The following is a 27,795-nucleotide window of genomic DNA, read 5'->3' as shown; positions in this document are numbered from 1 at the left end:
AAGTTTTAACAGTCTTGGTTGGCAGTACTGAGTCCATACAGAACGTAATGTAATCTGATATCACCTCCACCTGTACATTCAAGTCCGGACATTTAAAACCCTCCCATGAGGTACAGTCAAAGCACCCCTGGAGTGCCATAATGCTGTCTTCATTCCAGATCTTCCTTTTCTGGGGCTTTTCCCTCTCCAGATGCAGGGATTATGAAATCATGCAAGCCCCGCATATTTTGCGTGGAAATCTGCAATTTATGCGGTGAAGGTGTGAAGGCATATTTTACAAAATTCGGCCCCCGCATGAATATGCAGACTTTGGCTGATTATGCGTTGAATTATGCAATCGCATAATCACGTTTTTCTGGAGGGACTGAAACATAACCCAGTTCCTTGTTAGGTGTTACCCGATTAAAGTAAATTTGCCGACGTATAAGCCTGGAACCCCTTAGTTCATATTCGATTTCAAGGGGGTGTTATCAAAGGAAGTGCACCAAAATGCTTCTGGATAGACCTAAAACCAATCAGAGCAGCGAAATATGTGTGGGTATGCAAGAACAAGGTTCACATTAATGATTGTAGGCCTATTAATACCATGCGCTGTAAGCTACGAAATAATACATTTATTAAACAAAGGCACTAAAAATAGAAATGTATGATTTTTCTGGGGAAAAGGGGATGGGCGGGGGGGGAGGGGGCGAATTCCATCAGAAATGGGGGGGCCCTGGAGAAAAAAGGTTGGGAACCACTGTATTAAGGGACACTGGGGGTGACCACCTACCTTGACGTGACTCTGGGCTCCCAGGTTGTAGATCTCTGTGGGCTTTACTTCGTTGATGATCTTACCAGGCAGGTACTGTCCGTCAGCGTCACCATAATGCAACTTCATGTCTGAACACACACAGTTTGTCAAAAGTACAATTGTTGTAGGATATTGATTACATTACATATTACATATTGTGCCGATGGAGGAGCCAGTGGATGAAGGCTTTTCAGAATGGGATTTAATGACTGTATGTTTGTATCAGCGTGCAGGCATTGAAAGGCATACTCCCGCCGTCTCTCTTCTTTTTTTGGTGGAGAACCAGTGCCACAAGGAGGCCTTGGAATATGTACTACAGTGTTTCTACAGCTAAATGCGTTTTCTTGTAATGGGTGCGATCTTTACAGAGAAATTCCTGAAACGGCTGCCCAAAAAGGTTGTTTTCCTAAGTATGTTTGTGAGACTATACAAAGGGATAATTATTTCATGATACAAAAACAGCATCAGTTTCCATCAAATCTGGCTGCCCGTACATTGTGTTAGGACAGTGGTTTTCAAACTGTGGGGCGCGCCCCCCCTGGGGGGCGCCAGAGTTCTTCTGGGGGGCGCGACGTTGGAGAAAAAAAATTAACCCGAAGAAACCCTGAAAGACGATGATTCAAATCATCAGTCGTACTTCAACTGTAGAAGTAACATAACTAAATCAACTTTCAACCGTTTATCTTCGTGCAAACCATTTAACAAATCTACACAACTTGTATCTTCAATAATATCGAAACAGAATTTCGATATCATTTAAATGTCTTCAGAATCACAGTTTAGTTTCATACTGCTCGTTTTCAGCTGTTTTCATTGAAGACGTCAGCCCATTCTTATACTACCTACTTCTATGACATCGTAACTCATTCCTTTTTTCAAAACCGTTTACCATCGTTCAACCATAAACAAATCGACACACTTGTATCTTCAATACTATCTAAACCGGAATTTTGTGATAGCATTTATACTTTTTTCAGAATCACAGTTTTAGTTTCAAACCGGCGTCGTTTTCAGTTTGGTTATATAATTTAGGTCACCATAGCAAAACGCCGGTAAACAACCCGCCGCACGAATTGTCAGAATCTCTGGACTGCAAAGGCAGGATCTGATTCGACTCAGAAAATTCCGTAGTCAGGGGGACCCTATGGGACCCTGATGAATCTGTAAACTGGCAGTTTACACAGATAATTAAGATGGTCAAATTATTTAAAAACAGGTTAAGTAAAAGTGCATTCTTAGATAAAGTCGTTACATTTTCGTGTTTAAAAACGCAAAAAGATGTAATGTAAATGTTTTCCGAAATATGTTTAAAAAATATGTTAAAAAAAATTTGTTTCAAATGTTTCAAAAATATTTCCCAAATGTTTTATAAACTTATGATCGGAGATGTTTAATGTTGTTTAAAAATAATTTAAATAGCTTTCACAAACAGGTATTAGAAAAAAAAATGGGTGGGGGGGGGGGGGGCTCAGCTGAATTTTTTCTCTGAGGGAGGGGGTGGGCGCTCACTCTCTCACACTTTTGACCCATGTGTTAGGGATGCTATTATCAGTTGCATCTCCGTGGTTGCAGGTCTCAACTCAGTTCAGCTCCATTTTTAAATAAAGCCGTCCCATGTAATGTACATAACAAAAGACACTCAACACGAGGAGTTGGTGCTGATCCCAGACACAGATCTATGTCACACATATCTGAGCCAGAGGCTTGGTGTGTGTGTGTGTGTGTGTGTGTGTGTGTGTGTGTGTGTGTGTGTGTGTGTGTGTGTGTGTGTGTGTGTGTGTGTGTGTGTGGGGTACTCACCGCCTTCCAAGTGGGTGCGCCGGTTCTTGTAGAGATGTTCGATGCGTCCTGTGTTGAAGGAGCTGGACCTCCGTAACACGCCGTGGACCTGGAGGACCATGGGGGGTTTAGACACATTGGAACCTGGTAGCCCGTTGTTGTGCCATCAGGGGCAGGGGCCCATTACTGAGGGGAAGGCCGGTGGCGTCGTCCCCTCTGTGATGGGACATACTCGGAAACGGCCGTGGTGGCGTGATTTGGCAGCTTGGTGTAGATTATTGTGCTTTATTTGACCTGTATTGATCCAGGTTAGTCTCATTGAGGAACAGCACTTCTTTTTCAAAACAGACCTGATATGCATCCTCCCACATTTTCAAACAAGAAAAACAATACAGGCAAATAGAGAAATTACTAATTTACATTAACATTGACATAAACTGGTCAGAAACCATGAGGCAAAACAGCAATTTTTAGGTGTAAAAGGTTTATATTCAGGTGTAACAGGTTCTTTTGATATGCCCCACCCCCATGCTTAACGCCAACGCATGTGTGTGTGCGTGTCTCACTGTAGTGGAATGTGCAAGGAAGCTCTGCTCGCGGAAGATAGCAGCACCCAGCCGAGGGAGCCCATTACCGGGAGGATGCTGTGCCCTGACCTGACTTCCTTTATTCACTGTGCACTTCCTGCCTGTGCGTATCTCTTTTAAAAAGGCCGCCACCCCCCCCAACCCACCAGCCCCCTGCCCAGCCTGGTACAGAGTCACTTCCCCTCTGCTGTCTAATTTGAAGCTCACCAGCCAATCAAGAGGGAAGGAGGAAGAAGAGCGGAGAGATGAGATATAAGGGCAGCGAGGGAGAGAGGATGAGGCGGGGAAGAGAGGAGAGGAGAGGGATGAGGGGAAGAAGAGGGATGGGGTGGAGGGGAGAGGAGAGGAGAGGAGGGTTGTTCGGTTCCGCATCAGGTTGACCACCCATGGATTATGAAGTATTGAGCTATGGCGGGCCAAAATTGCGAAACAAAGTGCCTTTTACCCCCCTTTGGAGGCTTTATATCCACTGTCACAAGTGTGACAATCTCCTTAGTGGCTTTACATCCTAAAAGCTTTCTCAGCAAACAGGTGTAAACCTCCCCCGAGCAATAGGCCATGATGGCTTTTCTTATTGCAGTTGAACATGTGTGCTTTAGGGGAACGCTACTGACCTATTTTCCATGAGCTTAACCATTCCCTCATAATGGCCTAACCGGGGGGGGGAAACGCCACAGTTTGAGCACAGTAAGTGTAATGCAAACCGTTCTTCTCGGAGAGTGAGGTGGTGATTTCAGTTGGACAAACCACACCGAGGAGTCTGCTAGATTACCTCAGTATCGGCCTGTTCAAGCACTGCTGGCTATGGCTGCCTAGAGACTGTCGAGGGAATGTCCCTCAAAAGCTGTGGGGTGTGAATTGTTTGTGTGTGCGTTTGTGTGTATGTGTTCTTTATGCGGTGTTGTTTGTGTTGCTGTTCACCGTGTATCCTTCTCCAACAGGAACTCAGCCAGGTAGGAGCCATCCTGAAAACACAAACACAACAGCAACAATTTTATTAATTTTGTTCATGTTTTGCTGATCTGAAGAGCGGGATGGGACTGACAATATGGCCCTTGCTATGTTGGGAGGATAATATCAACATAAAGTTACATTAAAATAAAACATGTTGGGGGACAACATTTCAAATACGCCACGTAAAACAAAGCGGGACTACACATGGCATGATGAAATCATCTAATCCATGAAGTCAGTGTCTGTTTAACGAAACATGACCTTTTCTTCTTTATTCAAATTTAAGCCTTACCTTTGTTGTTTTAGTTAGTATTATGGTGCTGTATTAGTTACATCATATTCTGAACAAGTCCTAAAACAAGAGAGGTATTGTCGAAGTTCCCTGGCTCACCTTCTCTATGCTTTTAGGACACCAGTTATCAAGAGACTGGCTTTGTCTCATTCTAATATGCATTGTACGAATACGGTCAACATTATTTTAACAAACCATCATGATGAGCTGCTTTATTCACCTTTAATCCTTTTATACATAAGGGGTTATTAAGAACATACCCAAATCAGTTACTCTGGGCAGTTTGGACACAGGTGTGTGTGTGTGATCCATGTCAATAAGGTCTTGTTCCCTTTACCCCTGAAAACTGTTTCTCTCCTTCTCAGATTTTCCAACCGCACATTTTAGACCTTCTGGAACATTCCAAACTAGTCATAGCGTTCATATCCCGTTCACACACACACACACACACACACACACACACACACACACACACACAACACACACACACACACACACACACACACACACCACACACACACACAACACACACACACAACACACAACACACACCACACAATCTGGGGGGGGGGGGTTTGGTTCTGGGGGTCAGTACAAGGTAAGGTCCTTTTTGGATTGGCCCTCGACAACGGAACCTGAACAAATATGTGTTTGATTCCGTTTCGCCTGGACCATAGGCCAGGTATGTTCTAGTTGGCCTCTGGCTGTCCTCACAAATTCATTGTTCCACCACGGTGGAAGGAAAAACTGACGTTGCCATGCAATGGTTCTGTTGCCAGGGTGTAATTGGGTCCACGCGGTCTGCCTCGGCGCGACCGCGCGTCACCGACGCAAGCTGAGCGAGCAAGCAGGCGACGTAGTGGTGAAGCGTGGCATAAGACAGTCCTGTTGGGTTTTGAGTTGGTGGTAACCTAGCAACGCTAGGTGGGTCCGGGGGCATGCCCCGCCGTAAGAAAATTCGAAAAATAAACCTTTAAATGGTACTTCTGGTGAGTTTTTTTGGGAAAGATTTACAGATTGAACTTCCAAATATGACGTAACAATAGAGCCCGACCGATAAAGGATTTTTAAGGCCGATACGATATAATATTTGGTGGATTTTAAAATCTGACTATCTCTCATATCCCGATATATCTTTTAAAAATAAATTCCAGAAACGCGTCACAAAACATAAACTGATTTACCTAACATTGGTTATTTGTAGTTATTTATGAGCCCTCACTAAAATAATAAGGTAATGCAGTTTAAAATAAACTTTATTTTATTGTTTATTGTCCACAACAGAAAAGAGCATCAAAATATATTACAGTTCTGGTAAATAAAATGCATAAAAATACAAACTTTGGTGGGGGGGGGGGGGAGGCTTGGGTAGAGGTGGTTGTTGCGCTGTCTCCATAGAGACAACGCAGCGATATCATCATGAGCAGTTTGTAACTGGAGAGAAGGTAAAAACCATGAGCTGCTGATCATTTGAGAGAAGGTGATGCAGTCGCAAACAAAGACGAAAGATGGTGCGATGTACGAGAGAGACGCAAAGGAACTGCCCTTACAAGGCTTTTGTCAGGATAAAAAAAACAAGTGGTAAGCAAAATAAAGGATATGTTGGCGTTTTTGCACTTGTAAATAGTAATCGCGATTGTAGCCTACAGTCAGACGTGAACTCATTCTTGCATGTTGGTGCCTTCATTCATAAAAAAATAAAAACATTCGGGAATATGCAAATTATTCTAAAATCAGTATGCAACCCGCCTTCTCCAATGAACAAAAAAAGCCTCGGCAAAAAAAACGGCATCATTTAGACGCGTATCACCCCTCATTACGCCGTAACAAAACGCCATAAAATGTAGAAAAAACGCTGTATTTACGCCGTCATGCGCAAAAAAACACAGTTTTTACACCGCAATTAAGCCTTTTCAAGAGCGCGCATAAAAAAGCGCAGTTTTGTATGGCAAGCCATCCCCGCCAGAAAAACTGCATATTTAGACGCGTATCACCTTCATTACGCCGTAAAAAACGCCATAAAATGTAGAAAAAACGCTGTATTTACACCTTCATGCGCAAAAAAAACACAGCTTTTTACGCCGCCATTAAGCCTTTCAAGAGCGCGCGTAAAAAGCGTTGTTTTGAGCATCAAACTGCGCGTAAAATACGCCGCGTTTGTGCACATCTCAACGGCGTAAAATACTGCGTCTCTCTAGTATGCTAATAATCTCTGCCCTTCTTTTCTTCTCAGCCAATGCATTTGAAGTGTTTGCGCCCAATCGCTGAACAAGAACAAGCAGACCAATCAGTTTAGCACAGATCTTCTTTGAGGAGTTCTCCTCTCATTTGTTGTTGGTTGTAGCGTCATATAGATATATATTAGTCAATTCAGTTCCAACAGTGTGGTCACCGTGGCCGTGGCCCAATTGATAGAGACGCTTGCTCTGTAGGCAAGAGGTTGTTTAAAAATAAATAATAACAATACGTTCCATCGAGTCTCTCGCATTCTACAATGGCCAGCTTTATTGTTTCCCATGGGAGCCGGCGACTTAGTCTGTGAGTGGACGATCTGAAACTAAATCGGAAACTAGATTTCTTCTTCGAAGGTTTGCTCCACACAGAACCTCCTCACCTTCATAACGGAGTACTTCGGGGCACCAGATTGCTTTAGAGCGGTACTGATCGCGTCGTGTCTTTCCAGTGTCAAATAGTTCACGAATAAAATCACCATAAGGTTCAAGTGCGGCCATAACTAAGGCTAAATATAATTAGACAGTCTATTTGCTGGGTTTAGGTGGTTGGCTCATTTTCTTCGCTGTGTTCTGCCTTCTTGTGTAGCCTATAACTATAAATGTAGGCCCCATCTATTTTGTAGGCCCTATTTGTTTTTTCTGTTCCGGGTTTTAAAAACTAACACACAAAACACACAAACACAAATCAAATGCCGTTTATTTGTTTATTCCTTTTGCCCTTTTCAGTTCAAAACCAAATCAGAAAAACCAAAAAACAATCCTGTTAAATTTTTTTTTCTGATTTTGTTATAAATCGGAATATTCAAAGAACGAACCATACACGGATTTCTCCTACCTCATCACTTTACTGACACACACAATGTGTGGCAGTAAAGGGACAGGATCATTCCATAGACAAAAATCTTTCCATCCAACTAATTTAATTTAGGAGGATAGTCATTGCACAGCTGTAACCAAGTATTCTCATAATAGCCTAGTTATATCCTAGTTTTGCATATTTATACATTGTATCCTATTTTCATATTTCATGTGGCATCTGTATTTTTATGTAGGCTACAGCATCTGTATTTTAAATGTAGCTTATATCTTCTTTTTACATTTTACCTTTTGCTGAGGTGGGCGCTGTATTAGCCTATACTGTAAAGGCTGTCTTTATTTGTGTAAGAGTTATTTGTATTGTGCAACCTGCTGGATTATGAAAGTTAGTTTTGGTTAAATAAAGTGTTTGTCTGTCTGTCTGGGGGAGAAAATGCCGTGAAAAATGGACACACGGTGCGTTCAGAATTAGGGGACTGATATAGCATATGTCGGCCTATCAATCAGGTTTTAATATTTGAAGCATTCATATTAGTGTATTCTTTTCGTAGGCTACTCTGCTTTGGCATTGATGGGGAGATATTTTTTTGCTTCCATGCACAAATAGTTGAATCCAACAACATTCCTGCGTCTCCCCATCCTACAGAGCCCATTTAAGGCACCGTGTCAGACTCAGTAGACTGTTACAAGCCTCTGAACGTTGTTAGAGCAGTGCACGCGAGTTCATGTAAAGAGGAGTTTTGGGAAAAACTGTCATTTTTTACGAAGGTTCGAAAGAATGATGGGCTGATGGGTCTCTTAAGCGTATCAGTTAGGCTACTTGGCTCCCCAGTTCATCAGTGTCTCTCTCTATGGCTCCCTCTCACTCCTTTCCACTGTGTATTTATATCGATTGAACAAGAGAGGATGTAACGATAAAGGCTCCATGGCTGTAATAATTTTAATATAATTAACTTAATAAAGCGTGTAACAAGACACCTAGATGATCTGGCTGGCTGACTAAAAAGGCACTGAATTTGGAACTTATAACACAGGAGGTCTGGCTTGCGGACTAAAAGCATTGCGATCATAAAAGCGTGACCATCTGACAAAAGCACAAGTCTGACAATAAATGGATTCGATCCGACAACCTCTTGCCTACAGAGCAAGCGTCTCTATCGATTGGGCCACGGTTATCACAACTTTGAACCTGCATTTACTATATATATATCTATATGACGCTACAACTAACGCCAAATGAGAGGAGATCTGTGCTGAACTGATTTGGTCTGCTTGTCTTGTTCAGCGATTGGGCGCAAACACTTCAAATGCATTGGCTGAGAGAAAAGAGGGCGGAGATTATTAGCATACTAGAGAGACGCCGTATTTTACGCCGTTGTGATGTGCACAAACGCGGCATATCTTACGCGCGGTTTGATGTTGAAAACTGCGCTTTTTACGCGTGTTCTTGAAAGGCTTAATTGCGGCGTAAAAAGCGGCGTTTTTTTGCGCATGACGACGTAAAATACAGCGTTTTTTTGCGCATGACGACGTAAAATACAGCGTTTTTCTACATTTTACGGCGTTTTTTACGGCGTAATGAAGGTGATACGCGACTAAATGATGGCGTTTTCTGGCGGGGATGGCTTGCCATAGGAAACTTGAGATAAGACGGTGAAATCGCCGGGCGTGCCAAGCCGCGACCGAACCTGCTTGGCAATGTAAAAAGGCGTAATGAAAAGGAGAAGACGGCGATTTAGAAAGCCGGAGAGTATAGAGCCACAGTGGGTAGGCCCAGAGTGGTAGATAAAACAGAGTGGCGACACTTCCATTGGACTCCGTTGTAGCGCCTACTTCCGGGGTATGAGCCTCGAATAGTTCCAACTAGGGATGTCCCGATCCGATATTTGGATCGGATCCGGCCGCCGATATTAGCAAAAAAATGCATATCAATATCGGATCGGCCCTGCACGGGAAAATCCCGATCCGGACTCCCGATCCAGTTTGTTTTCAAAACTCCGGTCCGTGTTTTTCGAGCGCACCAATGTAATAATAATAATAATAGATTCAATTTATATAGCGCTTTTCACGTACTCAAAGCGCTTTACATAGGGGCAACAAAAATAGATAAACAAGAGAAAAAAAAAAAAAAAAAAAAAAAAGTTGATGGGGCTAGAGATAGTGAGTGATCTAGGGGTAGGCAGAGGAGAAGAGATGAGTCTTGAGGCGGGACTGGAAGATGGCGAGGGACTCAGAGTCTCGAATATGTTGGGGGAGGGAGTTCCAGAGCCTGGGAGATGTCCTGGAGAAGGCTCTGTCACCTAGGCTGTGGCGTTTTGATGTGTGGGTGGAGAGGAGACCAGCTGAGGAGGATCTGAGGGCCCGGGGGGGTTGGTAGAGGGAGAGAAGATCAGAGAGATATGGGGGGGCCATATGGTGGAGAGCTTTGTAGGTGAGGACCAGGAGTTTGTAGTGGATCCGATGTGAGATGGGGAGCCAGTGGAGATTCTTGAGGACTGGGGTGATGTGGTGCCACGCTTTAGTATGAGTGAGGAGACGGGCTGCTGCATTTCTGGACCAGTTGGAGTCTGTTGATGGAGGTGGTGGAGATGCCGGCGAGGATGTGAATTGCAATAATCAAGGCGGGAGGAGATGAAGGCATGGATGAGTCTTTCTGCAGCGTGAGGTGTGAGGGAGGATCTGATCTTTGCAATATTACGGAGGTGATAGAAGGAGGTTTTGACAGTGTTGGCGGATGTGGGGTTCAAGGGAGAGGGTGGAATCAAAGATTACGCCAAGGTTGCGGGCCTTGGGGGAGGGGGAGACCAAGGTGCCGTCGATAGTGAGTGTGGGGGGGTTTGCGAGGTTTACTGAGGGTGGATTTGGAGCCAATGAGGAGGAGTTCAGTTTTGTTGCTGTTAAGTTTCAGGAAGTTATTTTGCATCCAGAGAGTGAGTGATGAAGACAGGCAGGTTTCAATGTGGGGAGGAGGGGGGGGTTGTGGGGGGGGATTTGGTGCTGAGGTAAATCTGGGTGTCGTCGGCGTAGCAATGGAAGTCCATGGAGAAATGGCGGAGTAGTAATTGACCAAGGGGGAGGAGGTAGATGATGAAGAGGAGGGGGCCAAGTACAGAACCTTGGGGAACACCTTGTGTGACGGTGGCTGTGGCAGATGTGTGGTTGTGGAGGGAGATGAAGTGAGATCTGTCGGAGAGGTAGGAGTGAAGCCAGCTAAGTGCAGTTCCTTCGATTCCGAGGTTGCTGAGGTCTGGTGAGCAGGATGGTGTGGTTTACAGTATCGAAGGCTGCACTCAGGTCAAGGAGGATGAGGAAGTTGAGGGAACCAGAGTCGGCAGAGATGAGGAGGTCATTGAGGACTTTGAGGAGAGCGGGTTTCTGTGCTGTGGAGGGGGCGGAAGCCAGATTGGAGGGATTCAAAAAGGTTATTGGCGTGGAGATGGGATTGGAGTTGTGTGGTGACGATGCGTTCAAGGGTTTTGGAGAGGAAAGAGAGGTTGGAGATTGGGCGGGTAGTTACTGAGGGAGGAGGGGTCGAGACCAGGTTTCTTGAGGGTGGGGGTGACAGCAGCAGATTTGAAGGCAGAGGGGACAGTTCCATGTGACAGTGAGGAGTTGAAGAGCTTAGTGAGGTAAGGGCAGAGAACGGGGAGGCAGGACTTGAGCAGGGGAGTGGGGAGGGGATCAAGGGAGCAGGTAGTAGGTTTGGAGGAGCCTATAAGTTTGGAGAGTGCAGGAGGGGTAATCAGGTCAAAGTGGGTGAGACGGCAATGGGGAGGAGGTGTTGGGAGGTCCAGAGAGATGGGTAGGGGAGAGGCCATTGAGTGTGCAGGGGGGTTATGTACAGGGAATAGTGAATGGTTGATTGCAGTGATTTTGTCGGTGAAGAACTGGAGGAATGAGTTGCAGAGATCTGGGGTGGAGGTGGAGAGGGTGCTGGTCCGCGGTTTGAGGAGGTTGCTGACTGTGGAGAAGAGGGTTCTGGGGTTTTGACAGGGGTCAGAAAAGATGGCGGAGAGGTATGCAGACTTGGCGGCGGGTGAGGGCGTCTTTGTAGGCAGTGAGTGGAGTTTGTAGGCTTGATGGTGGGACTGTGAGTGAGGTTTTTTTGGAGAGTCGTTCGAGTTTGCGGCCGGTTTGTTTCAATTTGCGGAGTGCAGGTGTAAACCAGGGTGAGGAGGTATTAAAGGAGACAGTTTTGGTTTTGAGGGGGGCCAGAGTGTTGAGGGAGGAAGACAGGGTAGCATTAAGGTGGTTTGTGAGCTCATCAGGTGAGATGAGGGTGAGTCCAGAGGGAGGGTGGAGGAGAGCAGGTCAGAGAGATGGTGGGGGTCAATGGATTTTAGGTTACGGAAGGTGATTTCTCTAAGGGGGCGGGGGCGGGAGATGGGGAGAGGATGGAGAACCGTAAAAGGTTGTGATCAGAGAGGGGAAAGGGGTATGGGCGGAGGTCGAGTACAGGGAGATTAATGGAGCAGACAAGGTCAAGGATGTGTCCTTTGTCATGGGTGGGGAAGGTGACATGTTGGGCGAGAGAGAAATTTTCCAATAAAGTGGTGAATTCAAATGAGAGCTTGCAAGTGGGGGAGTCCATGTGGATATTAAAATCTCCAAGTAACAGCAGACGTGGAGAGAGGGTTGATGCTAGTGTGAGGAGTTCAGTGAGGTCAGAGAGGAATGAGGGATTAGGTTTGGGTGGCCGGTAGATGAGGATAACTGTTGTGGCGGAGGGGCTTTAAAAGCAATGAATTCAAAGGATGATATTACTAAAGGGAGGGTGAGTTCTTTAATCAAATAGGTCTCTTTATGTATGATGGCGAGACCACCTCCACGGCGAGAGGGGCGGGGTTTGGCGATGTAGCTGAAACCAGGGGGAGATGCTTGGTTGAGGGAGAAAAATTCATTGGGTTGTTGCCAGGTTTCAGTAAGTAGAAGGAGGTCGAGGTTATTATCAAGGATGAGTTCATGTATGATGGGGGCTTTATTGGTGAGTGAACGAGTGTTGAGGAGGGCAAAGTTGACACAGCCAGAGGGGGGTGGGATCGGGGCAGGTTGGAGAGGTCTGAGGTTAGTCAGGATAGCTGTGCGGGAGGACAGAGGGGAGCTCACCTGCCTGGTGAGCTGCTGCCAAACGGCAGCGTTGAAAGGTCCGGAAGCAGCTGAGTCCTGATGACGTGGTAGGGGCGTGGCGGAGCGTGCAGTTGACCGGGTGAATGGGACGCAGAGACCGTGCTGGGACAAAACAAATCTACGGCGGGAGCTCCTGTGGATGTAACGGCGACGACGTAGGAGTCCAAGTTGTTTGATGACTGAGATGGATGATGGGAGGGAGTAGTTGAACATACCAAACAGCTGTGCAGGCGAATAGGTGAGCATGATGCTGCCGGGCGAAGGGAGCAACAGCTCAGCGATAGCGGCTAGCCGCGGGCCCGGTGCACAGAGATGGATGTGTAGACCAGGATTACCCACGGCAAGACAGGAGGAGATGGACCAGGGAAAAGACTGACTGTGGGGAGACCATACAAAGTGAGGAGGATTGATGTGATCAGGTCTGACCGACGGAGCAGCCTAGCGTTAGCCGCCACTCGATAGATGAGAGAGGGGGGACCCACTAGCAGGGATCGGGAGGCGAGCGGCTGAAAGTTGTCCGGCAAGGCGATATAGGTTGTTGTTGGAACCAGATGGCTCTTTTCCCGGTGAGGCAATATTGACAGTTGGAAGACGTCAAAAAAAAGCTAGATGCCTAACTACCAGCTAACAGCGTCGGTGAGGCTAAAAATCAATGTCCCGAAAAACTGGAAGGGCTCGTGACAATAGCTTGTTAAGAATGAAAAAATAAAAGTGAAAAAAAAAACACAGGAAAACTATTTTATCAGTCACAAAAATCGAAAAAAGTCGTGATCAGAGAAGCGGCGAACAAACAACGCCTGCGTCCTCTCTGGTAGCCATGACAACAAGGTATGACAATGTAGGTAATCCATTCCAGTTTTTTTCAGCTTTTCCCCCCAAATCCGGTCCGCGTTGTTCACCACACCTAGCGCAAGCCTTGGTTTACACTCTTGTTGTTCAAGAGCAGAGCACTGATGCCAATTCAGTGTGTGTGTGGTAATTTGACTATTTTCTACTCAGGTTTTGTGTGTGTTGCTTTTATATATAATGTTATATTGTTTACAATATTGTTTACACTCTTGTTGTTCAAGAACAGAGCACTGATGCCAATTCAGTGTGTGTGTGGTAATTTGACTATTTATTATTTTGTCTATTTTGTGTTTATTTAACCCTGAATAAACAGGTCAGCTTCTCATTACCAACTATTGTGGATCATTCAAACTAACCTAATTAAGTTGGCTAGTTGTTCTTAAGAGTAAAACCCTTTTCAGTAGTACAACAAAATAAGTAAATATCTTAAATCTTTAATACATGCTTGGATCGGCCGGTATCGGTATCGGCCGATGCTAAAGGCTACAATATCGGTATCGGATCGGAAGTGCAAAAAGCTGGATCGGGACATCCCTAGTTCCAACCAACCATTTTAGGAGATCATTCATTTCCATTGCTGGCCGTCGAGTAACTTCTGAGGTAAATTGATTAAATAGCTACCTCTTTTGAATTGTCAACTGTCTATATTCTATCAGAGGCCCTTTATGATGCATATACTGATATTTATTTGTAAATGCACAGCGTAATTATATATATATTTTTCTTGGTAGACGACTGTTTGCCTGCTAGTTTCTTAGCTCAACTTCGCCATCTGTGAAGGTATCTCCAGGGGTAAATTGATTAAATAGCTACCTCTTTTGAATTGTCAACTGTCTATTGTATTAGAGGTCCTTTTATGATGCATTTACTGATATTTATTTGAATATGCACGGTGTAATTATATATATATTTATCTTGGTAGACGACTGATTACCTGCTAGTTTGTTAGCTCGACTTCACCACCTGTGAAGGTATCTCTAGGGGTAAATGGATTAAATAGCTACCTCTTTTGAATTGTCAACTGTCTATTGTATTGTCCTTTTATAGCCTTTTTTAGCTCGACTTCGCCATGAGAAGGTATCTACACCAACAATTACGAAGTTCAGTAGTGAATCTAACTTTTATTTAGTTAGTTATTTATGTTGGATTACTAGGATCATTTAGGTTGATTTAAGGACGGATTTTATGATGCGATAGCTAGTAGAAATAACAGTGTTTGTTTCATTATATCCTGGAAAGGGTGATGTTCAGCACATGCAGCCCTACAGATGCCGCCGCTTCAACAATGCTGATTATGATGGGCGGTGAATTTAACCTGTATGGCTTTTTCGTTTTAACTTCTTGTTGACTGAATTGTTTCTCTTTCTTAGTGCCAAATTTATTCTTTTTTGTTTTACAAGAGCCCTCTCTGCTCTCTTTCTCATTAATTTTTCCTTTTCTAGTTGCCTTATTAGGTCCTCCACAGTCGCCCCATCAAGGCCTGATTCCACCGGACGCGTTACGGCATCGTTACGGCTGCGGCACGTCTTGACGGCGGTCAACGCAGCAGATAGGTTCCACTCTAATCAATGAGACCATTTCCACCGGGAGCGGCTGCGGAACGTCTCAGCAGCGTCCCAGGAGCGGCTCGCCGTGCCACAGCGCTATCATTCCGTAGCATTTCTATTTTTGCCGGATGCCGTTGCTGAACCGCGTCAATTTCAACAGAGCAGATCGAGCAGGGCAGGAAGTGAAAAAGTAAAAGCCATAGAGCATACGGTCAATTTTCTAAATAAAACACAATACTCAGCTCATGTAGCCTATCACAACTTCACATCAACATTATTACGTCATGACCGGTGGCACCAGGTCAGCAGTCAATCAATCAAAGGGTCTCAGAGGGTCGGCAACATGGACGACGAGAGACTCATTGTCGAAGTTCAACAACATGAAGTCATTTATGTACCAAATCATCCTTTTTATAAGGAAAATGTCAGAAAGGACAAAGCGTGGCATTTAATTGCAGTAGTTTTGGGAGCGGAAGGTGAGTACATTAGGTTTAGGATTATCTCGTGATCTCGCGTGAATACGGCTGGCTCACAAGGCAGCGTTGCGCTGCCGTAACACGCCCGGTGGAAATGCAAGCAGGGCAAAGTCGCAGCCGTTCTGTGCCGCAGCCGTAACGCTGCCGTAACGCGCCCGGTGGAATCCCCGGGTCAGTCCCTGGCAGTCTGGTCCCTGGAGCAGCTGGCCCTGGATCACCTGCCCCTGGATCACCTGCCCCTGAATAACCTGCCCCTGGCAAAGTGGCCTCTTGATTGCTCTCTCTGTCTCCTGTCATGTCCTTTTCATCGCTCTTGAAATCCACCTCAATTTCTCCCTCAATCTCTGTAACAATTACAAGGTAATGTTGCTGTTATATTTATTTTGCCTTTGCATTTGCAACTACTGTCATCTCCAATGTAAGGCAATGTAAGAAAATAATTAAAGCAAAACATTGCTGTAATGTGAATTAAATCATCTGCCACAATCAGAAACCAATTAAATGTATAAATGGATCTACCGGCAATTGTTAATTGGGTAGAAATGTGTTGATTATCTACATTTTGTGCAAATCCTCAGAGAATCCCTGACCTCTGGTTGTTTTTTAAACTGAATGTACAAATATGAATTATGTAATCTCATTAGGAGTGTAGTCTATCCTTGAATTACATGAAATAGGGAATATTGTTAGCTGAATAGATCATACCGAAGTTTAATTTGGCGCAAAATGTGTGGTCCGTTGCACTTGGTTCTGGAGGCACCCTCACAGAAGGGGGTTTCCTCCTCTTCGGCTTAGGGCGATGAATGAAAACTGTTGGGACTGCATCGGGCCTCAATTTCAACATCCCTTCTCTTTTTGTGGCAGTGATTTGGTCATCTTCAAAGTGTACCTATAGGCTTGTAAGATCAGTTTCCATTGCACTTCCAATATCATTGAAAAGTCATAATTCTCTACACTTAGAATTATTAGGCCCTTTGAAATGCTATCAAGTGATGTGAACATTACATCGTTTTTGACTGTTGCTGACCCCTGTCACTTGTGAGTTTTGACGGCTGACCATTGCCATCCATTTCTTCCTGCACTCTTGGTCCTTGGGGAAGCCATACATGTGGTAACCCTTCTCGGACCGATTGGAGCATCCAAACGCTGCACAGCCAACCATGGTATGACCATTGATCTAAACCAATTTTGAATTTGCTCAGGGCTATTATAGAGAGAGAGGGAGAGAGGGAGAGAGGGAGAGAGAGAGAGAGAGAGGAGAGAGAGAGATGAGAGAGAGAGAGAGAGAGAGAGAGAGAGAGAGAGAGAGAGAGAGAGAGAGAGAGAGAGAGAGAGAGAGAGAGAGAGAGAGAGAGAGAGAGAGAGAGAGAGAGAGAGAGAGAGAGAGAGAGAGAGAGAGACTCACAGATGGGGACAAACCGAGAGAGAGGAGAGGCAAATAAACATTGAGAATAAAGAGCTAAATTTTGACATGTTAGGTTAACAGTCAGTGTAATATGTGTCCCCATTCTGATCTTATTGTTTGGTATGCTTTTTTTTATTTTTTCAGGTGACACAAAATAGACCACAATGCCCTGTCCAACCCCCTGCTGTGACCTACTGGAAACCCTCAGGTAAATGATGACATATTAGGTTAACAGTCATTGTAATATGTGTCACCATAACTAATCTTTTTGTTTTGTATGCTATTCTCACTTGCAGGTGACACAAAATAGACCACAATGCCCTGTCCAACCCCCTACTGGAAACCTAAGGTAAATAAATCATTAACAAATTGATTTGTCCAATCCACTCCAATAGTGGTCCTGCATTGAGTTTAAATCCAACTCTAACGAAGAAATGGTCCAGTTTAAAAAATATATATATTTAAAAAATATTTTTTTTTTATTCTTAAATATTTATCAGTTTTGCCCTTCCGTCCACACTAAAACGGCGAATTCCGACACTGAAAACTATGCTTTTCAAAAACTATCGCTGAGGTGGATAAATGTGAAAGCGCTGGGTTGGCGTTGTAGTTTGGTCAGGGTAGACGGAGGCAGGGACGTCCTTAGGGGGGGGTAAATTAGGATGATTCCAGGGGCGTAGCACTGACGGGGGCGCCCAAGAGGACACTGGTGGTATTATTAAAAGTATATGCAAAAAAATATTTAATCCGAAATATTTTTAGGATTAAATCATCAAATTAAGGTGGTTTGTTTCCTTGTTTTGTTCTGGTTTGTTTTTCCATTTTTACAAAAATCATTAGAAAGTCTTCACCCTATTATCACCCCTCTCATTTGTCATTATTTTGTACAGCCCAAGTCTTACGCTACTGCAGAGCAAAGTAGCGGCCAGGCAGATCGTTGTGAAGCAAGTGCAGACTGCTAGTGTCTTAATCTAGCAGTCTAAAGTCAGTTTGTGTGTATCCCGGTCGGTGAAATTAAGAAGTTAGGTTGTCAGGGGAGGAAAGAGAGGAAAGAGAGAGAGGAAAGAGCTCAAAGCGGTCGACAGTCACCCAGTTTTTTACCAAGAAAGGTATATGCCTTCCTCTACACTTTCCCAACAACCTGATAAAAAAGCCTAGCCTAGCAGCTACTGCTACTTTAGCTAAAATAATTACAGCCTGCACTTGATGATAAAACTGAAAACATCGTTCGCATTCCCATTCACATGATATCCAATAGCCTACCTATCTACAAAAAGCCTACATTATTTTGACAAGTTGAGCAGACTATTTAATATCTCCCGTATGCAGGCGTTGCCAAGCAACGTGGCCATAGCTTCTTCATAGGGTCAACGTCTTTCCTAGGGGTAAATTAACACTTTTTAACCTACACCCTCCAGCCAATCAGATTCAAGTATTCACCCAGACCATGGTATAAGTAAGCAATAGATCACGACAGGCTGTGGTATGTGCTCATTGTTCCACTGGGGCGTTGTTCGGCCCGACACGCAGCGGAGGGCCGGCGACCCCCTTCACAGTGGTATAATGAGCACATACCACTGACTGAAGTGATCTATTGCTTTTATACAACGGTTCTAATGTGCCGGCGACTCTAAAATCGACTCCTCAGCAGTGAATGAGAAAAGTTGGTGATTTAACGTTCGATAGATTAGCTACGTTCTATATACGTTTGCTGTTATCGATGTTTCACGTGTTAGTTTGATGTTATTAAAATGTTTATTGAACGTATCGCATTTCAGACTCGAATGACGTCTGCTGCAGCTTTGTTCTCGTCGTCAGAAGATGAGTAAACCAGTCAGCACCTATGATGTCAACACCAGTCAAGAGTCCTCCCTATGGCCAAGCACAGTGTGTAAGTTTGTACAACATATTGTCTCTAATTGAATTAAACTACTGTAATTTGTGGACTTAAACATTGAAAATAAACCTCTTTGTTTTATAGATGTGGTGAGAATAGATGCCCTTTTTCTCTCGCATATTAACGGCAATACACTATGGGGGAAGTGGACATGTCTGCAAGACTGCAAGGCATCCACAAACCACAAATAAGTCAGTAGATTGGCCTGGCCTCAGTATCAGACTTAGAGTGCACTCACACTAGGCCATCTGGCCGTGGCCGTTGGCTGTTTTAAGCTCTCCTGAAATACCTCCCCAAACGCCAGACCTTCTCATATCATGGAATGAGGGAGCTACCTCGCTATCCTAGAGCACAATGAAAACATTGTGAAGAGGAAAGAAGCCACCACAGTGACAGGTGTGTTACCATGTGCTCTTTGAATAGTATAATAACCAAAATTAGAAAGTTCACAGCTAACTCAATAGGCATACGTCGCTGAAAGGTTTAATCTAATCGTGGGGAGAGAAGTCTAATAGACAAATCTTCATTCAGATTTTCTGTGTAATAATTTCCTTGTCTTTTACAGGAGAACCACGTTTCAAACAGGTGTACTACAAGAAGTCCAAGCAATGGATATTGAAAACAATCTTCACGCCACACACCACCCAGTTTATCGGACATCTAATCAAGAGGGTCATGGACAGAAGACATGACCCTAACATCAAGTTCAAAGTCCCAACCTCCTCACTCACCCTGCCACAACCTACTTTGTCACCCAACATTGTCCCTGTACCTAAACCACCAAAGGAGGCTGCCACAACTTTGTTCCAAAGCCGCTTCTGAGACCTCTTCCCATAGCACCCAACTCCATCTTTCTCTACTGGGACACTTCCAGCAGTGCCTTTTTAGATTCTCCCTCTACTGTCTATATATTATAATTTTATTTAGTTTGACCCTGTTTATTTTGATTTGTTGTCTACCTATGACCCAATTCTTTCATTTGTGAATAAAAAATATAATATAACTCCTGCAATTGCTTGTGAGTGAAAATGATTAGCCAGCTGATCAACTGCAACTATCAGCTGATCGCGGCCTGTAATCTAAACAGAGGGGCAGGGCGGGAGCCGCGTTACCATGACAACTGTTTATCAAAATCAATTCAGTGTGGAATGTGGATGCAAAACATGGATATGAAAACGATAGTGTGGATGGAGATCGTTTTCATTGCAAATGTGCGTTTTTATATTTACCCGGGTTAGGGTGGACAGGGCCTAAAGTGCATGCCGCCATGCAGTCGTGAATTGATGGAATGGGTTATGGCTACTTTTTGGTTGAACACATTTGAACGAAATATTTATGATCCCCCATTGTTGACCTGAAGTTGGCGCACTGATTGGTAGACTGTCAGAATGGCGGTAGGCCTACTAAAAGGTGTCTGAATGGGGGCATGTTGGACTGGCCGTATGTAACCATAATAACGGTTATATCTAACGTGGACAGTTTGGGACCGGGACGGAGTAAGGCCGTGACGTACAAGTTGTTCTGTGCTGTGTCCTGATTGGCTGAAGAGAAATAGCTTTGTTGTTGCATTCTGGCGATTTGACATGTTCAATCTCTGGCGACTCCTTGCAACGACCAGTTCACACTGCTGCAACTTTTCCCCTACGACGTTCCAAAACAGTCTCGTTGCAAGTCGTTGCGAGGCGAATCTTTGGTGTTTGTTTGTTAAATTTGTAATAATTACTTAATTTTGTTGAATGTGTTCACCACTTCTGGCTGCTGATGTTTTAAAAGAGGCTCTTATAGTCACTTTACTGTTTAATATATTCATTGTCACTTTACTGTTGTTAAATTTGTTCATATAGTGTTGCTTTTGTATATACGTCCTATTCTGTAGTATTTTTTTTTTTTTGACTGTAGTATGTGTGCTACCAAAATTATTTTTGTGCTACTGAATTTTTTCGCTTGCGAGCACCAGTGCTACCATTTTAAAAAGTAAGCGTACAGCCCTGCATTTACAACAAGGCTCTACAACAGAGTCAAGGTATCTGCTGAGACCATATCATTGTGCAAATGTGCCTTGAACTTCACAGAAACATTATTTATTTTTCAGTTTCTTTTTTTTTTTTGCATTGGCGCTGACAATCCAGCAGCCGGGGTCCGCTGCTGCTGAATGCATATAGGGAGGGCCAGCGATGACAATGGAAGGGGGAGGGGGATGAGCAGCAATACACCAGCCCAAGTAATACACAGGGCTCAAAAATCAAACACACACACACACACACACACACACACACACACACACACACACACACACACACACACACACACACACACACACACACACACACACACACACACACACACACACACACACACACACACACACACACACACACACACACGTTTGCTGGCCAACTAGAAACTTCTTGAGGGCTCGATGCAATAAGATGCAAATTATCATTTGAATATGAAGAGACCGAAAGGTAAATTACTAACATAAAACAGTGTCACTATACAAATCTCTCTAAAGTCTTAAGCATGGCATGTGCATACAACATCAACTTAAAAGGCAGTTTCTGATTGGAGCCAAAAGTCAGTTTAATGATTACAGGGTGCAAATTAATTCAGTGGTCAAAGAGACAGTCTTCATTTCAAGCCAAAACTATGACAAATTCCCAAAATAAGGATGAACAGGTAGGTAATCTATTAATAAATATTATAGTCTGAGGGAAACACAATATTCCAGCACACACAAGGATCATTGGTGGCAATATGCTTTGGGAATTTAACAAAGCAAAGACAAGCAGAGTGAGTAGTTTGTCTTATACTATATGTATGCTTGATGCACTTATATGCACAATAATTGAAATAGTACGATGAGTACGATGAGTGAGCGGATTAAACTAGTCCATGTGTTTGAGGTATTGCAAATATGAGCTCATGGTGTCTATTAGCAAGCCTCAGAATAGCCATCATCATTACCATCACATCCCAAACCTGCTATTTTTAGTGTGTGTTTGTGTCATCACAATGATTCTGTGCAATTGGCCTTTGCTAATGTACTGTGTATACAGTGAGCGCCAACCCAAGGAGGGCAACTATCATCGAGTCCAGTCCCCATTGCTGTGGCGCTACCTACTGTTGAAATATTGGAATCGTTTTTTAACTCCCCACAGATACCAAGTAACACCCAAAGTGGAACAGAGCCTGCCAGCGAACTCAGTTGCGTAGCACCCAACAAATGCTGTCACGGGTAGATTAAAATATATGTCTATGTAAACAGCTAACACTTAAATATCTAATAGAGTAAAATATATCGGAATAATTGTTTATGTTAATATTTGTTTAGAACCATAATTATGTCTGTAATTTATATTATAATTATCTCAATTATTCCAATATGGTTGAAATATTGTAGCAGTGCTTTCTACAACATTCCTGAAAAATAAATGTATGGGAATCACAGAGGACTTATTGTTCACAATTGTTGAGAAAAAAAAAAAAAAAGACATCAGGGCTCATCAGTCTACTGCTCCCTTTGTTTATTACTAATCTTTTTTTGGTGAATACGTTTGAAGATGTTGCTCAGGGCAATCACTTCACAGCAGTGTGTGTTCCTCCTGAATGTTTTGTTTGAACACACCCACACATTGACCTACAACACTACTCAATGCACTTTTCATACCAGGATGTGCAACTGAATACTGCCTATTGTCTATAACTTGTCCAATAGAAAATTGAATGCCACCGGAGACAGGCCGCCTAGTAAATAAATATCACTGGGGACACACCATACACACACACAAACACATGCACACACACTTTATTTACAATAAAAAAGTAAACTATTAAATTAAGTATTACACATATTAGTGTCACACGTTGTATTCCACGGTGTTAGGAAAAAGGATTTAGCGATCAATAATCGTAACAATTGTAAAAAACAACCAATTTATCAAAGGAATAGTTACCAGGTGTCAGGGTTATTCTTATCCCTATTTATACGATGACAAATGGCCGGATACAGCCGCTCCTTGACTTTTTGTTGGAATTACTCTTAAAGGAGCCAACAGCAGGAACATACAGGGATAACAAGACACATGATCTTATGGATTCTCTTAGCTATCTTCTGGATGCCAAACAGACGATCCCAACATGCTTCGAACAGCGGGCCGGGCAGGAAGGCCCACTTCAGCTGAGACTGAGAGTGGAAACCCCCCGAGCGAGATGTGCATATCATAGGTTGCGCATATCAAATAAATTGGTGTGAAGGGAGGGAACAATTGGATCTTTTGTAAGATTGCAGATTGGAGAAGGTTTGCATGTTAATTTAACAATGAGTTTGACATTTAACAAGGGCCAAGTTAAATGTTTGAGTTGGCATTAATTTGCCTAGCTCAATTAAGCTATTTTTCAGCAAAAACAGACAGGATAGGTATCCATGTTAGGGAGAAGATATCTAGTATCAAACTATTTGCAATTAATCATATAGCAGATGATACTATGCAAAGGGTCTGACCGTGAAGTTAGAATCATGATATTAGAGAGCAGAATCTTACTCTTCAAAATGAGAACTGCATGATCAAATAGCCCTTAGGCCACATATTCAATGGATATTGTTCAGATATCCCAAGACACGAATGGACCCAGAAGAATTGTAGTCAAGTAACAGAAGATAAGCTAGAAAAGACTGGTGACAATGAAAGAAATTGATACTTTGGCCTAAACCGAAACACTCTAAGGCTTCATACACTACAATGGTGAAAAGGTTTCAGTCAATATAATTAATAAATCATATAAAGATGCTATCCTATCCCTTATAAGAGACATTGAAATGGTGTCTTTTATAACTTGCGAGACTAACTTGTTATTCATATGGGGTTCTATGAAGGCCATGTAAAGCTCATAGAGCAAGAACTGATATACCAACAAACTCCGGCCCGGACAGTTTGGCTTGTTGGCCATCTTTACCCTTTGTTTGTCATTATAAACGTATGTTAAATGTTCTTGCTTAGAAATTAGGAAGCGCCACTCTAGAGAAGGGGCGACGCATCAGATAGGATAATATAAGTGCATACAATTTGTGACATTTGCATAAGGAATGGAATTCCTGAAATAAAATGGCAAAATGTATGCTAGAATACATGTTGCATGGATATTTCAGTAGTCTTATAGATGTGATTGCTGAAAACGTTTCACAAGGATGGGAATACGTCCGGCTCCCTTCCTTATTACTGTGTCCTACATGAACAAGGATGGGAACATTCACAGCTGCCATCCTTATTACTGTGTCATACATGCACTAACTGGATTGTTAACTGGAAGCTGTAGCCTGTACAATTAAGGCAATATCATAGAGTAAACAACCTGGGTCGCCAACAGTCATAATGATACTTCCTTGTTCAGAAGCATATTAAGGTCAGGCGAATATGAACGATCCGACATACCTAGATTATAAAATATGATAAACCAAAAAATACTTTTACTGCTAATGGTTACAGAAATACAGAGAATCTTTACAGAAAGTCCAGAGTGTATTTCGGAAAACCATAACGTCTGTGACTTTGGCGTTTCAAAACATGTACACTTTTCCATTTCCCTCACACAGTGGGTGCTGCGGGACGGTTTACCTGTCCAGTGATGCCGGTGATGACGGCCACCTTCCTTTCAGTCTGTTCTTCTGTTTTCATTGCAAGGTCCGTAGACGACTCTACGCATTGGGCCATTTTCAAGTTACAAATTACGTGTACGGTAGTTGAGACGAAATACGGAAGGATAGTACGCTACAGTGGGACTCCAGTTCAATGAGAATGGGTTTATTAAACCGAATCGAACTACGCTAACGAGTGACGTAGTAGGAAGCTGGGTCGGGGATCGGCCAATCGAAAGAGGGCTCAGCAGCCAAGGAGTTGTAAACAAAAAGGAGACTTTTTGACATTTCGAGGTACTTCCACAGCGCCTCCAACAGGATGGAAATATATGCACCACTACATTCACATTAACTTCAGATCTTGCTGTATTTTACTTAAATGTTTTACTTAAATGTCCCCAGGGATGTCTTTTTTGATGTTACTATTTATATTTTGAAGTCTTGGCGATTCCAAAACTATGTATCTAAGGGCGTGTTCACACAGGCAGTTTTTTTATATTAATAAACACCTGACCCGGGCGGTTTTTTACCAACTAAAAAACTGACAGGGTGGTTTTGTCAAGTTCATTCTAGAGCAGAATGTTCTAGAGCCAACGTTGCAAATCGGTTACCGTATCAAAGTGTATGGAAGCATATATGTAGCAAAATTCAAATGGCAATGCAATTTGCAATTTGCAATTCAATAAGTAATTACGTTATGCAATTGACAATGCATTATGCAATTTCATAATGTAATTTGTAAATACGTTATTCAAAGTGTATTTTAATATGCAAAGTGACAATGCAATCCTCAATTACATTTGCAAAAGTTATAACAATAAAAATACAATAACATTTTGTCAAATTATTTTGAGTTCCTTTATTCAAATTGCAAAGCTATAGCGTCCCCGTGATTGCAATCCACTTCGCCACGCTCCGTGTGTTGCGATATTCAAATTACATTTCAATCCGCAAAACGGAATTCAAAACGGAATCCAAAACGGAATCCAAAGAGGAATACAAATAGGAATCCAAAACGGAATCCAAAGAGGAATCCAAATAGGAATCCAAAGAGGAATCCAAATAGGAATCCAAAAGTCAATATGCAAAGTGGCAAACGTATCAGCCAATCAGCGTCTGGACGTCACTTTCTATTGTCTCCAAGGGTATCTCCACGGTAATAATAATAATAATAATACATTTAATTTAAAGGGCGCCTTTCAAGACAACCAAGGTCACCTTACAGAGCATAAAGTTATCATAAATAGTTTAAAACAACACATTGTGGAAAAATAATAATAATAAATAAATAAATAAAACAAAAACAAAAACAAGACAAAACAAACAAACAATCAAGACAGTGATCAGTTAGACGATGTGTGCGGGTTTGAACAGGTGAGTTGTGACTTGAAGGTTGTGGTGTATGACTGTTTTATGTGTGGGGGGAGGGAGTTCCAGAGCCTGGGTGCTGAACAGCTGAATGACCGGGCACCCATTCGTAATGAGTCGTGATGTGGGGATACATAGTAGTCCAGCAGAGGTTGAGCGGAGGGGAGTGTATTCTTGGAGGAGGTCGCAGAGGTAACTGGGGGCTAGGTTGTGGAGAGCTTTGTAGGTGAGGAGTGGGTGGAGACGGTGGGTCTCCCGACCCTATGTTTTGCACCCAGTGCCTGTAGCACTTGGGAAATCTTTGTGTATACCACACTGGCGTCAAAACGTACCAGTGAGGATAAGTCGTCTATCCTATCTCCCAGAACACGCACTCTATCTACTGCATCTGTGTCTTCAACTCGATTGTTCTCCACATCATCGGCCAAACTTCGGAGCATATCAATAATCTCCATTGGCGACCATGGAACATAGGGTGTGTTCGAAACCGCCTACTTGCTTACTGCTTACTACCTACTAAATATTTGGCTTACTTCTCGAATCCTTAAATAATGATTGAGTAATCCATTTGAGTAATCGACGTTCAGAAGACCGTCCTTACTTAACCACCTCAGATGACGTGAATCAAATGACGTGTCAATAACCTACCGGCCGGGCGCCGTTAATAAATATTATAAATAAATATATAAACGTCACATTTAACGTCACAGTACACCTTCAACCTAAGGATTTGCGGTGATATGTTAAAACAATTATTAAACAATTATTAAAAGCACTGCTGCTGCGGCTCCCCGTTTAGCGCCATTGCTTCCACTGTTCTTTTGAATAGACGCAGTGCATTCTGGGGCGGTTTAGTACGTCTAGTAAGCTAGCGATGCTTACTCAAAATCTTTCCGGAAGTAGAAGACATTCGGATACTACTCGCTTACCTAAACTCGCTTACTAAGTTCTCGCTTACTCAATTTGACGTCATAGTTAGTAAGCGTAGTAAGCAAGTATGCGGTTTCGAACACACCCTATGGGTGTGTTCGAAACCGCATACTCTCTATTACAATTACAAAGGCATCTATAAGATGTCTATGGATCTGGCAGCCGAGCCAATATGGTACTTACACCCATAGACTTACACCGGTCATTATTGAAAATAAACCCGTTCAGGGTGAAGCAAGACAGCCCCGCTTCGCGTCAGGTTCGCCCTGTCAGGGCTTATTTTCCTGATAATGACCAGCGTTCTATACTTTATCCCTTAGGGGGTTTTCACACAGGCAGTTTTTTTTTCAGGTGCGGGTGGATGTTTTACATTATATTCCTATGCAGGGGCGCCGAAAAGGGGGGGTAAAGGAGACGGATTCTAGGGGCCCATGATGGAGGGGGGCCCAGAGAGGCCGCTAATGATGATGAAATTATAATACAGAAAAAATAATGACACTAAGTTTCATTCTTTTCATGGGGCCCAAAATCCCTAGCGGCGCCCCTGTTCCTATGATACAGGGTGTTTTTGTAAAAACATCCTGGGTGCTTTTAAAAACACCGCTGCCAGCGGGTTTTTTCCACTGCTCTGGGTGGTTTTCAAGTTGGGATAAATTGAACTCGCCAAGAAAAAGCACCCGACGTCAGGCAGTTTTTTGACAGCTGACCAATGAACGAGAACAAAAAAATTAAAACAATAGGTCAAATGTCGCTACTCCCAAGAAGCAAACACTTTCAGCTTTCTCCGGTCAAACATCTCCACACAGAACATTTCGTAGTCCTTCTTTGAATTGAAGACGAACTGGAACGGTTCAATCCTGTTTGGGCTTTCTTCCGGGCAACTGCGGTCAACGGATTTCAGCTCTGCTAATGCTGCCTGCTGCTCTGCACCTTCCATCATAATGACCATCGGGAGAGAAACGTGGTCGGTGAAGGACTGCAACTGGCACCATGCTGCTGCCTCAATTGTGTCCTTCAGGAAAACATCATCCGCCTTGAAGAAAGAAAAATAATTTGTGTCTGTACTTGGCAAAAAAAACAATAGTTGACATCCTACTCTCGCAAAACCA

At 43.3% G+C, this 27,795-nt stretch overlaps 1 protein-coding gene across 1 annotated transcript; it reads right to left on the bottom strand.

Annotated features, from left to right (window-relative positions):
* Window positions 1-841: 841 nt before the first annotated feature.
* LOC130393771 (GDP-mannose 4,6 dehydratase 2-like) lies at window positions 842-24,623 on the bottom strand. The gene is made up of 4 exons (XM_056604493.1): window positions 24,369-24,623; window positions 4,081-4,124; window positions 2,594-2,681; window positions 842-882 (listed from the first exon to the last, which is right to left on the bottom strand). Exons 1-4 carry the CDS (start codon window positions 24,462-24,464, stop codon window positions 877-879), a joined length of 234 nt encoding a protein of 77 aa, XP_056460468.1. The 5' UTR covers window positions 24,465-24,623; the 3' UTR covers window positions 842-876.
* Window positions 24,624-27,795: the final 3,172 nt, after the last annotated feature.

This window comes from Gadus chalcogrammus, chromosome 12 (genome assembly GCF_026213295.1).
Source record: "Gadus chalcogrammus isolate NIFS_2021 chromosome 12, NIFS_Gcha_1.0, whole genome shotgun sequence".
Classification (NCBI taxonomy): Eukaryota; Metazoa; Chordata; class Actinopteri; order Gadiformes; family Gadidae; genus Gadus; species Gadus chalcogrammus.
This window is presented reverse-complemented; position numbering and strand designations above follow the sequence as displayed.